Here is a 14870-nt window from a genome sequence, read left to right as displayed (position 1 = left end):
TTGACCTTGTTAACTGCTTTGTACAAAGGGCCAGAATTTCATCATGCCTAATTTCTTCTATAAAAGCATATGTACATGTGACACTCCGATGGATTTGATTTAAAACGGATCATAAGATTTTGCACAAACTTGTGGAGTCAACTCGAGTGCACACTGTCATTAAACCAAAAAGGGGACATATCAAATACTAAGAAACTCTGAAATTGAAATATATACATATATTTATATATATGTGTGTATACAATAATATACAGTAATTTATGATGAAAATTGTTGCATTAAATTAGAAAAGAATGCAGAATAGAAGCATTTGCACTAGTGCTCTCAGACTTTTGGATCCCACTGTGTGGGTATGTGTGTGTGCATGTTTGTGTTACCTTGCTATCTGATATAAATGACTGGAGATCGGTGAGGGTGATGAAGGTGATGAAGAATCCAATGTTATGAGAAAACCAGGCAGTAGAGTTCAACAGAGGATCTGAGGAGTTATAGCAGTGGGGACTGCCATCTGAAAGATATACACAGATAGACATGTAGACACAGAAATGTGCACACAGAAAGATTAATTAAAACTAATGTGCTGTACTATTTAGCAGAGAGAGAAAAAGAAGTGTAGTTATTCATACCACTGCTTTTCAGATACACCTTTATGGAGCTGTACACATCAGCTGGGGTGAAATCAGTTGTGGAAAAATTGTAGTTGTCCCCCAGAATAGACAACCTGCTCACAAACACACACAAACACACATTTATACATACATACATATATACATATAGAAGTGATTTTAGTACAGATCCTCAATTTTTTAGCCAAGAGACAGGGGGCAGTGTTTGTGCTGACAACCCTGTGTAATGGTACATCAAACAAATACTCACAGTTTCCTGTATGACAGACAGGAGGCGCCACTGAGCTGGGCAGAGCTGATGAGCTGAGAACTGAGGTAGGGCAGGTAGTGAACCAGGGTGACATTAAACCACTGTTCTACATCAGCCTGAGACGAGGCATTGAGAGCACGAGGCCACACACACCCCAACGTGTGGCTGGCCAAAGCTGAGGATAAAACAGACCCCTGTAGAGAGAAACAGGGATTATTCTATGAGCTAATCCTGATATAATAAAGGCAAGTAATCCACATGGACTAAAAGGGTAGGTGAAATGAAGACAGGTGTACCATCTCCAGGTATTGATTGGTTCTATTGTAGTTGTTGAGGAGTGTGCAGAGCTCAGAACCATCAATGACTGTGTTTGGCCTGTTCAGAAACTCGCTGAGTTCTTCCGGAGAGATGGAGCCCAAAAGCTAGAGGACACAGAGCAGAGACAACTGTTACAGAGGGAGATGTTGACAGCTCATTGGCTGCCGCTTAAACTATTAGTGAGCGACTCACTGACACGATCAGTGTTATAGAGCAGAAATACCTCTGCTTGTCGGTCAGCTGGGATCAGAGACAGGAAATCTTTCAGGTCAGGGAATCCAAAATTGAGGAACATCTGTTTCAGGAACATGTAGAAGCTTCCTCTGCCATAGCAGCTCAGGCCTGTGAGGCAATATAGGGCACTAATGAAAAAAGTCTGTGGTGAATTCGGATTGATATTAGACCAGTGAATGTGGGACACTCCTGACTTAGCCCAAATTCTTCATCTGCCAATCACATCTACTGATCACTGCCTGCACACTGGACTAGGCTGAGTCAGCAAATACACAAGCAAGAACACGCACACTTGAAACACACACACACACACACACACACACACACACACACACACAGAGACACACCTTGGCTGGACTGGTACTTGAGATAGTCTTGTGTGTAATTGAAGACAGTGTCGGACTGTGTTGCAGAGAGGTCACTGTACACTTTATCAAGTCCTTTCACTCTGTAAACATAACAACATAGAAGTAAACAAGTTAAAAATCAAAGAAAGTAAAGAATAGATCTGTGCGTTCATGTTGAGGAGGAGCTCACATCTCTCTGTAGGAGTCACAGCTGATGTTCATGGGGATGATCGACAGGGTGTTTGGACCAATCCCAGGAAGGAAAAAGGAAAGGTAAGTCTGGAACCACAGGGCAAAGTCCCCTGGGCTGAAACTTTGGAAGTGAGGCACCAGATCCAAGAGTGTCATGTTCAGAATGGTGTCTGATATTGCTGAAGGAATGCTAGTCATGTTCATCTGCAAACACACAGCAGCACGGATTAACAGTATGGACACACTCGGACTTCATCAATTAATATGCATAAAGTAAATGTGTTGTATTTCAAAAGAAAATGTGCCCTGGATGGTAGACTACAGAGATCCTCACTTGTATTGCAGTGTGGCTGAAGGCTGTGAAGAAACTGCCAAGTTGATTCAGATCTAAAGATGTCACACTGCTAAACACCTCTCTAAGCAATGAAGCATTTCCCAACACTCCTGAATCCGGCTGCAAGATGAACTGTGCCTTCTGCTCACTGGACAGTAAGCCTAACACTGCAACCTGCAGGACAAAACATGCATGTCAAGTTTACGCCAGGTCTTCTGAGCTGTGCTAAAAAGCAACATGGAGACAGTGGTACATAACAGCTGAGAGTTCTTCCCAACAAAATCTTGAAAATAGCTGTTACTGCTGATTTTACTTACACTGGAGAAATTTGCATTTAGAATTTTAATCTGTTCCAAGGGGGCATAATTGGAGAAATTGCCAAGGTTCTTTTCAAGCCAGTTATTGCTGCCATAAGTGTTGGAAACACAGCCAGGATCTAAAATAATCAGAGACCAGTATGGTAATCAATCAAATCAGACAAGTCTAAGACTGCCAGTTTTCTGTATTAAAACAAGTAAAAGGGGTCTATGTACCTGGCAGGTCAGCTCTGGAGAGAAAGGGAAAGATGAAAGAAGTAATGACAGACTGCTTTTGTTCCACCTTCATGAGTGACTCTTGACTACTAAGAGCCTTCACCCTAAATTGGATGAAAACGGATCAGATTTTGTCATGAATTACTTCATCACTATGTCCTAAATAAGACCTATGGAGTGCTCAAATTCATACTTACACAATTTGGTAGCTCTCACAGCTGAAGTTCTTGGAACTGAGGCTAGAAAGAAAGTCTGTGGACACTGATGACAAAAAGGGTCTAAGCCTCATCTGGAACCACAAGGTGACAAAAGTGGCATTCTTCAGCTGTGTTGCAGTGAAGTCCTTGATTATCACCTCCCCGATAGCATCAAGTATACTTGGGTCAGCCTCAACACTGCTGAGCGTCTACAAGAAAAAATACATACAATATATAGCTCCAAAGAAATTTTTATTTTTATACTACAGTACCACTCAAATTTTCATACCACATTGTAAACCTTGTCCAGGGCTTCATCCAAAGGTGCAGGGAAATTGTGGAAGAAAAGTTTCCAAACTTCTTTAGGGTACTTTATGCTGCCTGTCAGTTTACATGTTAGCACTTTGGCTAGATCATCAGTGGACAGAACAGCAACCTTGAAACACAAGAACATGCAAGATGATTTTTATGTAGTCAAATGACTGACAAACAATTATTAAACAAGGCTCAAATTCAGGACAGGAATTTTGCATCTGGTTATTAGATGGCTCACTGATGAACAGGCATATTCAGTGATGCTGAAGTTGCACAGTACTGCAGAAGCATTTCCATACAAGAGCGTAGTCTCAATTGCTTGACTATGGAGAAAATAAGTAAATAACATGAAGAATTATTCTCTAGTTACTACTTTCTAAATTACACTCTTTCTTCATTTTATCAAACTACAGCTCACCTGTCTACACCTTGACATGGGTTGACAGTGACACTGGACTTGTTTTCAAATGAAGTGGTCATTTTGATACTTGTAGAGGGAGAAACAGTGGTGGTTAGGCTCGTATTGGTAGTGGCAGTCATGTTGACATTTGTACCAACAGAAGGGGTGATTTTGAAACTTGTAGTATGGGAAGCAGTGGTGGTTAGGCTGGTATTGGTAGTGGCAAGCGTGTTGACATTTGTTCCAATAGAAGGGGTAATTTCAAAACTTGTAGTGGGGGAAGCAGTGGTGGTTAGGCTGGTATTGGTAGTGGCAGGTGTGTTGACATTTGTTCCAATAGAAGGGGTGAGTTTAAAGCTTGTAGTATGGGAAGCAGTGGTGGTTAGGCTGGTATTGGTAGTGGCAAGCGTGTTGACATTTGTTCCAATAGAAGGTGTAATTTCAAAACTTGTAGTGGGGGAAGCAGTGGTAGTTAGGCTGGTATTGGTAGTGGCAGGTGTGTTGAAATTTGTTCCAGTAGAAGGGGTGATTTTAAAGCTTGTAGTATGGGAAGCAGTGGTGGTTAGGCTGGTATTGGTAGTGGCAAGCGTGTTGACATTTGTTCCAATAGAAGGGGTAATTTCAAAACTTGTAGTGGGGGAAGCAGTGGTAGTTAGGCTGGTATTGGTAGTGGCAGTCATGTTGACATTTTTACCAACAGAAGGGGTGATTTTGAAACTTGTAGTATGGGAAGCAGTGGTGGTTAGGCTGGTATTGGTAGTGGCAAGCGTGTTGACATTTGTTCCAATAGAAGGGGGGATTTCAAAACTTGTAGTGGGGGAAGCAGTGGTGGTTAGGCTGGTATTGGTAGTGGCAGGTGTGTTGACATTTGTTCCAATAGAAGGGGTGAGTTTAAAGCTTGTAGTATGGGAAGCAGTGGTGGTTAGGCTGGTATTGGTAGTGGCAAGCGTGTTGACATTTGTTCCAATAGAAGGGGTAATTTCAAAACTTGTAGTGGGGGAAGCAGTGGTAGTTAGGCTGGTATTGGTAGTGGCAGGTGTGTTGACATTTGTTCCAGTAGAAGGGGTGATTTTAAAGCTTGTAGTATGGGAAGCAGTGGTGGTTAGGCTGGTATTGGTAGTGGCAAGCGTGTTGACATTTGTTCCAATAGAAGGGGTAATTTCAAAACTTGTAGTGGGGGAAGCAGTGGTAGTTAGGCTGGTATTGGTAGTGGCAGTCATGTTGACATTTGTACCAACAGAAGGGGTGATTTTGAAACTTGTAGTATGGGAAGCAGTGGTGGTTAGGCTGGTATTGGTAGTGACAAGCGTGTTGACATTTGTTCCAATAGAAGGGGGGATTTCAAAACTTGTAGTGGGGGAAGCAGTGGTGGTTAGGCTGGTATTGGTAGTGGCAGGTGTGTTGACATTTGTTCCAATAGAAGGGGTGAGTTTAAAGCTTGTAGTATGGGAAGCAGTGGTGGTTAGGCTGGTATTGGTAGTGGCAAGCGTGTTGACATTTGTTCCAATAGAAGGGGTGATTTCAAAACTTGTAGTGGGGGAAGCAGTGGTAGTTAGGCTGGTATTGGTAGTGGCAGGTGTGTTGACATTTGTTCCAGTAGAAGGGGTGATTTTAAAGCTTGTAGTATGGGAAGCAGTGGTGGTTAGGCTGGTATTTGTAGTGGCAAGTGTGTTGACATTTGTTCCAATAGAAGGGGTAATTTCAAAACTTGTAGTGGGGGAAGCAGTGTTGGTTAGGCTGGTATTGGTAGTGGCAGTCATGTTGACATTTGTACCAATAGAAGGGGTGATTTCAAAACTTGTAGTGGGGGATGCAGTGGTGGTTAGGCTGGTATTGGTAGTGGCAGTCATGTTGACATTTGTTCCAACAGAAGTGCTGATTTCAAAACTTGTAGTGGGGGATGCAGTGGTGGTTAGGCTGGTATTGGTAGTGGCAGTCATGTTGACATTTGTTCCAACAGAAGTGCTGATTTCAAAACTTGTAGTGGGGGAAGCAGTGGTGGTTAGGATGGTATTGGTAGTGGCAGGCGTGTTGACATTTGTTCCAATAGAAGGGGTGAGTTTAAAGCTTGTAGTATGGGAAGCAGTGGTGGTTAGGCTGGTATTGGTAGTGGCAGGCGTGTTGAGATTTGTTCCAATAGAAGGGGTAATTTCAAAACCTTTAGTGGGGGATGCAGTGGTGGTTAGGCTGGTATTGGTAGTGGCAGTCATGTTGACATTTGTTCCAACAGAAGTGCTGATTTCAAAACTTGTAGTGGGGGATGCAGTGGTGGTTAGGCTGGTATTGGTAGTGGCAGTCATGTTGACATTTGTTCCAACAGAAGTGCTGATTTCAAAACTTGTAGTGGGGGAAGCAGTGGTGGTTAGGATGGTATTGGTAGTGGCAGGCGTGTTGACATTTGTTCCAATAGAAGGGGTGAGTTTAAAGCTTGTAGTATGGGAAGCAGTGGTGGTTAGGCTGGTATTGGTAGTGGCAGGCGTGTTGAGATTTGTTCCAATAGAAGGGGTAATTTCAAAACCTTTAGTGGGGGATGCAGTGGTGGTTAGGCTGGTATTGGTAGTGGCAGTCATGTTGACATTTGTTCCAACAGAAGTGCTGATTTCAAAACTTGTAGTGGGGGATGCAGTGGTGGTTAGGATGGTATTGGTAGTGGCAGTCATGTTGACATTTGTTCCAATAGAAGGGGTGATTTCGAAACTTGTAGTGGGGGATGCAGTGGTGGTAAGGATGGTGTTGATAGTGGCAGTTGTGTTGACTGTTCTTCCAACAGAAGAGATGACTTCGAAAATTGTAGTGGGGAAAGCAGTGGTGGTGAGGTTGGCTTTGGTAGTGGCGGGAATGTTGACAATTGTAGTCATTGTAGTAAAATTGGTGGCACTAGATATGACAGTGCCAGTAGCTGTTCTGGTACTAGGAGTGGTTGTACTGATGATGGCGGTATAATTATTGCTGTTGGTTTTGATGATGCCAATATTCAGCATATCTAAATCAGACTGGTTCTGTTGTGACACCCAGGACTGAACCACTGAAGAGTTCTCAAACAGCTTCAAGTCAGCCACATTTACCCCCATTAGAGCTTGCACTGTGATCACATTCAAGGCCTAACACACACACACACACACAGACACACACACAATGTATTTTCTGTCTTAGTTCAAAACTAGCTATTGCTCAATACATTTTTTCACATTTTCATATGTAAGAATTGAAAAAACTTTTCTTGTGGTATTTCATACCTTAAGAACAGCAGAGCTCAGACTAGTGAATACGGTGATGTCCATGCTGATGTTATGAGTTGAAAGGGCTTGTATGTCCTCCAGAGGAGCTCCACCTGAACATACATATGTTAAAAACTAAACTAAATTTACTGTAAGATCCCCACTCTGCAGATAACACAAACATAACACAAAGATCAAAACTATCTATGATTTACATTTTATATATTTACTTAAAATCTGTCTGTGGACAGATGGAGTGTCATTGGACATTCCTCAGCCTTCAAATTAAACTTTGTTAATGTTGATCTTACTTAATCAGAGTTATTAATTTATCCCTAATGGGCAAGCCAGAGGCGATGGTGGCAAGGAAAAACTCCCCAAGACAATATGAAAAAGAAACCTTGAGAGGAACTAGACTCAAAAGGGAACCCATCCTCATCTGGGTGACACCGGATAGTGCAATTATAAATAATTCTCTTCTATTACTGTATACTATATGGTCAAAAAGTTCAATTTTGTAACCACGAAAGTTCATTGTATTTTACACAGAAAGTCTATTTTGTTGAAGTTACCAATTGTTCACTGTTGGAGACTTGAGTGCAAAACTGTTCGTGGGAATTGCAGTCCTAGATCTATCATAGCAATTGTAGTCCTAAGACATTGCAGAAAAACTCTTCATATCAACTGAAGTCCAAAGCCATCAAGAGATGGTTTCTATGCAGTACCGTCCACAGTGATCTCGTGTAACTTTAGGTTGTCCATGTGGGGCCATCCTCAGCACCAGCGGGTGGTTTCCACGTGATGAGAAATCCAACCAGAAATAGGGCATCAGGATGGATCAGGCAGGTGCAGAGAGCAGAAGGGATCAGGATCACTGGCATCTCAGGAGTAGCATGTATAGCTCATCATCTAGCCTTTGTGCCTCTCAGTTGGCAAACAGTGGTATACTTTGCAGTTCCCTCTTATTTTTTTTAGAGTGTGCAATTATGCTAGGCATTCCATGGTAATTGAATGTTCCACCTGCATGGTGACTGAGTTACCTTTTTATGCCACCTGTCTCTTTACTGTCATCTTCAGTACATCGGTACTTTGCTTATAAAGTACTTGGCTTGTTTCCCAGAAAAAACACATCCCTTGATTTGGTGATGTTTTTCTTCTTTAAATGCCCAGTTTTAGTGAGCATGTACCCAAAATAGCCTCAGATTCCTGGTCATGGCTGACAGGAGTGGAACCCAGTGTAGCCTTCTGCTATTGTAGCCCATCCAAGGTTTGATGAGTTGTGTATTCTGAGATGCTAGTAAAGGCAGATGTAAAGTGTTGTTATTTGAGTTAGCATAGCCGAGCCTGCCTGTCAGCTTGAACCAGTCTGGAACCATTTATTTGCAGAATTGATGCTCAGTGAATGTTTTTTTTTTCCACGCCATACTATGTAAACTCTAGAGACTGTTGAGCAGAAAATCCCAGGAAACAGCAAAAAAATATAGCCCAAACCAGCATGTTTGGCACCAACAACCATGTAATGGTCAATGACAACTGAAGATCTGGATCTGTATGTGCATGAATTTATGCACTGCGCCACTGCCAGATGATTTTGGTGATTGGATGTTTGCATGAATAAGCAGGTGTATAGGTGTGCATATTGTCTGGTGAGGATATATTATATATTTGAATATGTTGTGTACATATGTGAGCATGTATTTTACCCAGGTAAGGACTCATGAGTTGGTAGTAGGTTTTGGCATTGCTGCGTTGATTGCTGAATGAAGAGTTGGCGATGATGTACAGAGCAGATTTCTGTTCAATGGAACATGAGGAAAGATCTGGAGACAGGACCTCCCTGCATAGAGAAAAAAATGTAAACTACATGAGCACTGCTGTGTTTGAATTATTCCCAAATCTCTTTATTTTGTTTATCCATGTTTGTGTATGTATGCACATGTGAGTGTGCACTTACTTCAGACTCTCAGCAGTGATATTTTCCAGTACACTGATGTCTAAAGTACAGATGTTGGAACCAACTACATTTATTTCGGCACTTCCCAGAGAGGAATTCCCCATGCTCAGATACCTCATAATAACTGCTTTACTCTACAAAATACACAAAAAATTATTCCTCTGGCACGAACATCAATGTATGAGCATTAAAAATATATGTTTATAATACATAAAAAAAATATGTTTTTATGTATTACTGGCTTAAAAGATTATGAAATAGTTTAAGAACTTAAGCAGCAGTTTAAGAACCAGAATCGACGCTCAACCTTCTTCCTACGTACCTTGGTATACACATCCATATAAATTTTTCTCATTTATTGATGATGTTTTTGAACATCATGGTGCTTCACACCAATAGAACAAAATGTAACCACTTCCCGTCATACTAAAATGTTTCTCTCGCTCTCTCTCTCTCAGTGTCTCTCTCCCAGAAAGATTGGAGATGCCCTCTCACTCCCTCTCTTTCTGAGTGATCACAAATGCACTTTCTGTTTCTCCCTCTCTCTGAAAGATTGCAGACACTATCTCTGTTTCTTTTAAGGATAGAAGATTTTGGCTCTCTCTCTACCTCTCGCAGGAATGCAGATATTCTTTCACTCGTTCTGAAGGATCTAAGATGACCTCTATCTCTTTCTCTGTCTCTCCCAAAGGTGTTGAAAACATGGTCTTAATTCACAAATTGGTTGTAATACATCACAGTAGTGATCAATCCCAAAAAAATTTTTACAGGTCTTACAGACAGACACACACACAGACACACACACACGCACACACACACACACACAACCACACACCCTTCTATTACCTTTTCTGGTTCCCAGAGTCCATCATTTGAGTCTATCAAAGAAGACAGTGTGTCAATTATGGTAATGTTCCACTTGCTAATGTCATCAATAGTGGCCACACGAGAAGCGGAACCCAGTAGCTGCAGCACACCATCAGTGAGGCCTGATGGGTAAATCTACACATGCACACAAAATCAACAATTTATTATATACCACCTAACACACACTGTCCAAAATGTTGTGTGGGTGAATCCACCACACACGCAAAGTTTAAACTCACAACACAAAAACAAACCCTGTTTGACAGGGGTACACTTTCAAAACATACAATATGCAAGTATCATATTTAAACCGACACTGTCAGTAATGTCAGAATTTTATGACTGAAAGGCACAAACAACCTCCTCTTTCGTGTAGTGCTACTGTAGTGCTAAAGAGTCCCAGTGTCACAGTGTTCAGTGCTGCTGACCTGGTTTAACTTGTTCAGAATGACGGTCTGGAGGCTGGTGTCCACCACTTTCTCAGTGATGGCTGCCAGGTTGTTCTGCAGGACAGCGATGTCCAGATACAGATCAAACTGGGTGGAGTTAAAGCCGAAAGGAAACGACGCATCTGCAATTGTCACCGCTGTGATGTTGCTCACTGTTAGACACAGAACAAAATTAATCACTGAAGGACAGAATCTAAAATATATCCCTGTATCTCAGTGCTTTTTACACTGTAAAGTACTGTTACCTGTAGCACTTTCTGAGTTGCATTCTGTAAAGAATGTCCTCAGCTTCTTCATCGGGATCTTCTGCTTCCTCAGGACTGAAAAGAACTTCCTCCTTACATTCTTCAACAATGCACACACACAGACATAACATTAAATTAGTCCCAAAAGGTCTAACATTGGGTCAATAAATCAATCACAAGCGCAAATTTAAAACTGAACAGTTTTACATACAAAGCTAAGTGCGTTGCAGAGGTCTGATTTGAAATAGACAGCCAGGATGCCGATTTGCTCCACGGTCTGCTCATTCCACGTTGAGGGATTACTGATTAAGAAAAAAAAATGTCTATGAGATCTTATTCATATCTAATACAATACAGTTATAGACACAAATCATTGCATTTGGTTTATGCCATTTTAACACCAAGTCTAACATTATTAGAACAATTTAAATGCAGTTACGGTTCAGAAATATTTTTCTACAGCTCAACCAAATTCAAAGGTATGCACTGATCTGCAAAAATCTCTGTCTCACCCATAAGCGGTGTTCCCACTGAGGAGCAAAGACTGTACAGCAGTGATCTGAGAATCAGAAAGATCTCCACAGTTCTTCAGTTTCTCCAACATGAGAGGGTGAGAGTTCTGGATGTAGGAGGAGTCCAGTGTGCAGGCCATATTCCCCAGAACCTCCACCTGATAACTGGTCAGGCTCACACCAGATATACCCTACAATGTCAAAAACCACGAAGGAGTGTCACATTAAAACGCAGAATCTGTAAGAACGGGGGTTCTTGTGAGGATTCCAATGTTTAGTGTCAAGATCTCTGACTGTCTTATGTTTGAACATGTTGAATTATGATCTCAGAGATTTGGAGTTCTTGTCTGAAATGTTGCGTTTGCCTCGAGACAGTTTAGTGTCTCCTGAGTGACTGAGCGATTTCCATCACTGCACCCTCTATGCCCAAAACTTTCTTTTCAGTATTTAGAGGTCAGAAAACCTGAGTACAATTCCTGATCTGGGAACCACCCAAAAGCATTCTATTGTTGTTCTATGTCACAGTCGGAATTGAACTTTGCTCACGTGGATTTTCATATGACTGCTATGCTGATGACACTTGATGCATCCTCTCCTTTCCTCCTATAGACAATCATTTTTCTGAATAGAGCATGTAGTAGATGGCAGCTCCTCAGCTGAAACTAAATCCCAGCAAGACTGAGTGCTGGCCAGAGTGTTGCTGTTGTGGAGATGCACGCCCACATCAAGATCTTGAGATCTCCATGGACAACTCTCAGATCTCAACACCTCACAATGCATGCAACCTTGGGGTATTTCTGGACAATCAATTGTCCTTCACTACTCATATTGCTAAGCTGACTGCTAACATCAGGAGGATCTTGAGGCCATTTCTATCCACAAAGCTCACTCAGGTGCTTGTTCATTCCCTCATCATCTTGAGACTGGACTACTGAATGTCGCAGTTCTGCCCCTGCATACCACCCGCCCGCTGCAACTGTTCAAGAGTGCAGCTGCCAGACTTGTTTTCAACCTTTCCACATTCTCCCACACCAACCCAGAGCTGTGCTCCCTCCACTGGCTTTCTGTTGCTACTGCATCAGATTTAAAACACAAAGACAAAAACGGACAAGCACATGCATACCTGAAGGCACTTATCACAGCCCACTCTCTACCATACTCACTGGCTGTCTTCAAACTAAAAAAAACTCAAGACCCAACTCTTCACCAAGCCCGTGTATTAAAACTTCCATTAAACAAATCCCTTGTCTTTTGTCTCTGTTTTTTATTCTGTACTAACCACCAATACAGTTTCAGCGGAATGGTATTCTTACTTCCTATTCATAGACCTAGTGAATTAGCATATTAATATATGTTTTTGATAGGGCACAAAGCACTAATGTAAGTCACTCTGTAGAAGGGAATCTGATAAATGCTGTAAATGTATATTTCAACATTGGAATTTCATGAGACACAAATTGATTAAAGATTGGGTGACTTGTTTTCCATAACATTTAAGTGCTAATATTGAGTGTTGGTCTATGAACATGTTATTGTGTATGTTTTACCAGGCAGTCCTTTGCATCATTGAACAGGATGGTCTTTTTGTCAAGGCCGTGGGAAAGAACGGAGAAATCTGCTCTGCCCACGGCACTGAAATATGACTGGCAGTTCTCCTTCTGTATCTTCTCATAGCTACAACACACACACATTACAGATAGCATATGACCCATATTCTTAACCTCAGATACTTGAAAATTGGGAATGCAGGGGAAGTGTGCCTTATCTTTTATATAAGGTACATTGTGTACGTGAACGTGTTACACACCTGTAGTACAGAAGCATATCAGAGGGGACGTCAGTAAAGCTAACAAATGGATCGTCTTTCACGTAGTTGTACATGCAGGTCAGCTGAAACACAAAACACACTGTGACTGTGTGGTATCTCAGGTACCAGTAAAAGTTTGGGTCCACTTGCTACCTCTGTTTCAGACTGTGTGCGGAATGTGAATGAATATCAGAGTGTATGTACCTGAGCCTCTTTCAGGAGGACCTTGTCTCTGCCTGCACGTGGTCTACAGGCTTTGACTAGATCTTTGGCTTTCTGCTGTGGGAGAGTCTGAAGTGAGCTGCAGGTAAATCCCTGCAGTATTGATGCTGACAGGCTGAGGGGAGAAACACACACACACAGTCACACACAGACATACACACACTGATGAACCAAAACACAACATCTTATTGGACTCTGGCAGAATCATATGCGTTATCTGGATTGTTCACCCAGTGGTTATTTACACTGCCTATGTAAGCGAGTCAGGCTGTGTTTGTGTGTGTGTGTGTGTGTGTGTGTTTCTAACTCACTCTTCTGGATTATCACTGGCATTGGCCACTGCACCAAACAACATCATAGCCTGGTAAAAATCAAACAAAGAATTCAAAATTTTATTGATGCGTTTTACACCCTGAGATCCAAACTAGACAGGAATTCAGACCTCTGTAAGTGCTGTGATCACAGTCAAGCCATGTTACTCTAGGTTTTCAGTATAACAAAGTGATTTACATTTCTCTGACAATGTAGGTCTGTTCAGTTACCTGTTCGTGACTCCAGCTCTTGTTATTGATGAGTGAAACGTCAACAGAGCTCAGTGAGGTCAGTAGAACAAGTGGAATATACATCACGAGTGCATCCGGAACATTCTGTAGCACTTCAGTTTGGTCTACAGAGATTACCTGGGAGAAAGTGTGGGAGCAGACCTTCAACTTTTCCAGACTAAACAAACTGCATTCTGAACAAAGGATTGATTTTAAATTAAATTAAACTGGTATAGAACACAGTAATGTAAATCTCCATTTCAGTAATGTGCTGTAATGTATTTTGCATGTGTGTGTGCATGTGTTCTGTGTGTGTAAGAGAGAGAATACCTTCTGGACAAATGTCTTTTGCAGAATAACTGGTGCTGACAGAATGTTATTGATGAATGCTGGATTCTGCGATAAAGACAGAAGCTGAGACGATGGGATGATGGAGATGGTTGCAGAGGGAACGCCACCGAGGAGTGTTCCCAGGGACTCCAGAGAGGAGGCACTGCTGATCTGTGAGGCAAAACAATCAGATCTTCAACTTTAAAAAAAGGGAAAAAAAAATATGAATCTGCTGTTTTCGATCTGAACGCAGGGAGTATTTAAGGGAGTATTTAAATTACAGCACTTTTCTTTATATACAGTTACGTCCATAAATATTGGGACATCGACACAATTCTAACATTTTTGGCTCTATACACCACCACAATGGATTTCAAATGAAACAGCTTTAATTTGAGGGTATTTACATCCAAATCAGGTGAACGGTGTAGGAATTACAACAGTTTGCATATGTGCCTCCCACTTGTTAAGGGACCAAAAGTAATGGGACAATTGGCTTCTCAGCTCTTCCATGGCCAGGTGTGTGTTATTCCCTCATTATCCCAATTGCAATGAGCAGATAAAAGGTCCAGAGCTCATTTCAAGTGTGCTATTTGCATTTGGAATCTTTTGCTGTCATCTCTCAAGATGAGATCCAAAGAGCTGTCCCTATCAGTGAAGCAAGCCATCATTAGGCTGAAAAAACAAAACAAACCCATCAGAGAGATAGCAAAAACATTAGGCATGGCCAAAACAACTGTTTGGAACATTCTTAAAAAGAAGGAACGCACCGGTGAGCTCAGCAACACCAAAAGACCCGGAAGACCACGGAAAACAACTGTGGTGGATGACCGAAGAATTCTTTCCCTGGTGAAGAAAACACCCTTCACAACAGTTGGCCAGATCAAGAACACTCTCCAGGAGGTAGGTGTATGTGTGTCAAAGTCTACAATCAAGAGAAGACTTCACCAGAGTGAATACAGAGGGTTCACCACAAGA

The 14870-nt window shown here is 41.8% G+C and overlaps 1 protein-coding gene across 2 annotated transcripts in view; it reads right to left on the bottom strand.

Annotated features, from left to right (window-relative positions):
- The window catches only part of LOC113525404 (uncharacterized), a 34966-nt gene that overhangs the window by 17596 nt on the left and 2500 nt on the right, over window positions 1–14870 (bottom strand). Inside the window, exons 6-33 of one of the 2 annotated variants that reach the window (XM_053229718.1) lie at window positions 13893–14063; window positions 13563–13700; window positions 13332–13381; window positions 13003–13135; window positions 12799–12881; window positions 12539–12665; window positions 10992–11182; window positions 10691–10781; window positions 10480–10579; window positions 10214–10386; window positions 9765–9920; window positions 8919–9052; window positions 8668–8801; window positions 6983–7077; window positions 3765–6847; window positions 3585–3669; window positions 3321–3467; window positions 3032–3240; window positions 2835–2938; window positions 2619–2737; window positions 2302–2475; window positions 1966–2171; window positions 1776–1876; window positions 1418–1536; window positions 1173–1298; window positions 877–1070; window positions 627–721; window positions 378–508 (exon numbers count right to left, since the gene is read on the bottom strand). In XM_053229718.1, the coding sequence (XP_053085693.1) occupies window positions 378–508; window positions 627–721; window positions 877–1070; window positions 1173–1298; window positions 1418–1536; window positions 1776–1876; window positions 1966–2171; window positions 2302–2475; window positions 2619–2737; window positions 2835–2938; window positions 3032–3240; window positions 3321–3467; window positions 3585–3669; window positions 3765–6847; window positions 6983–7077; window positions 8668–8801; window positions 8919–9052; window positions 9765–9920; window positions 10214–10386; window positions 10480–10579; window positions 10691–10781; window positions 10992–11182; window positions 12539–12665; window positions 12799–12881; window positions 13003–13135; window positions 13332–13381; window positions 13563–13700; window positions 13893–14063 (6669 nt within the window). The remainder of the gene's footprint in view (window positions 1–377; window positions 509–626; window positions 722–876; window positions 1071–1172; window positions 1299–1417; window positions 1537–1775; window positions 1877–1965; window positions 2172–2301; window positions 2476–2618; window positions 2738–2834; window positions 2939–3031; window positions 3241–3320; window positions 3468–3584; window positions 3670–3764; window positions 6848–6982; window positions 7078–8667; window positions 8802–8918; window positions 9053–9764; window positions 9921–10213; window positions 10387–10479; window positions 10580–10690; window positions 10782–10991; window positions 11183–12538; window positions 12666–12798; window positions 12882–13002; window positions 13136–13331; window positions 13382–13562; window positions 13701–13892; window positions 14064–14870) is intronic. The other variant, XM_053229719.1, reaches the window with a different exon arrangement.

This window comes from Pangasianodon hypophthalmus, chromosome 26, assembly GCF_027358585.1.
Source record: "Pangasianodon hypophthalmus isolate fPanHyp1 chromosome 26, fPanHyp1.pri, whole genome shotgun sequence".
Classification (NCBI taxonomy): domain Eukaryota; kingdom Metazoa; phylum Chordata; class Actinopteri; order Siluriformes; family Pangasiidae; genus Pangasianodon; species Pangasianodon hypophthalmus.
This window is presented reverse-complemented; position numbering and strand designations above follow the sequence as displayed.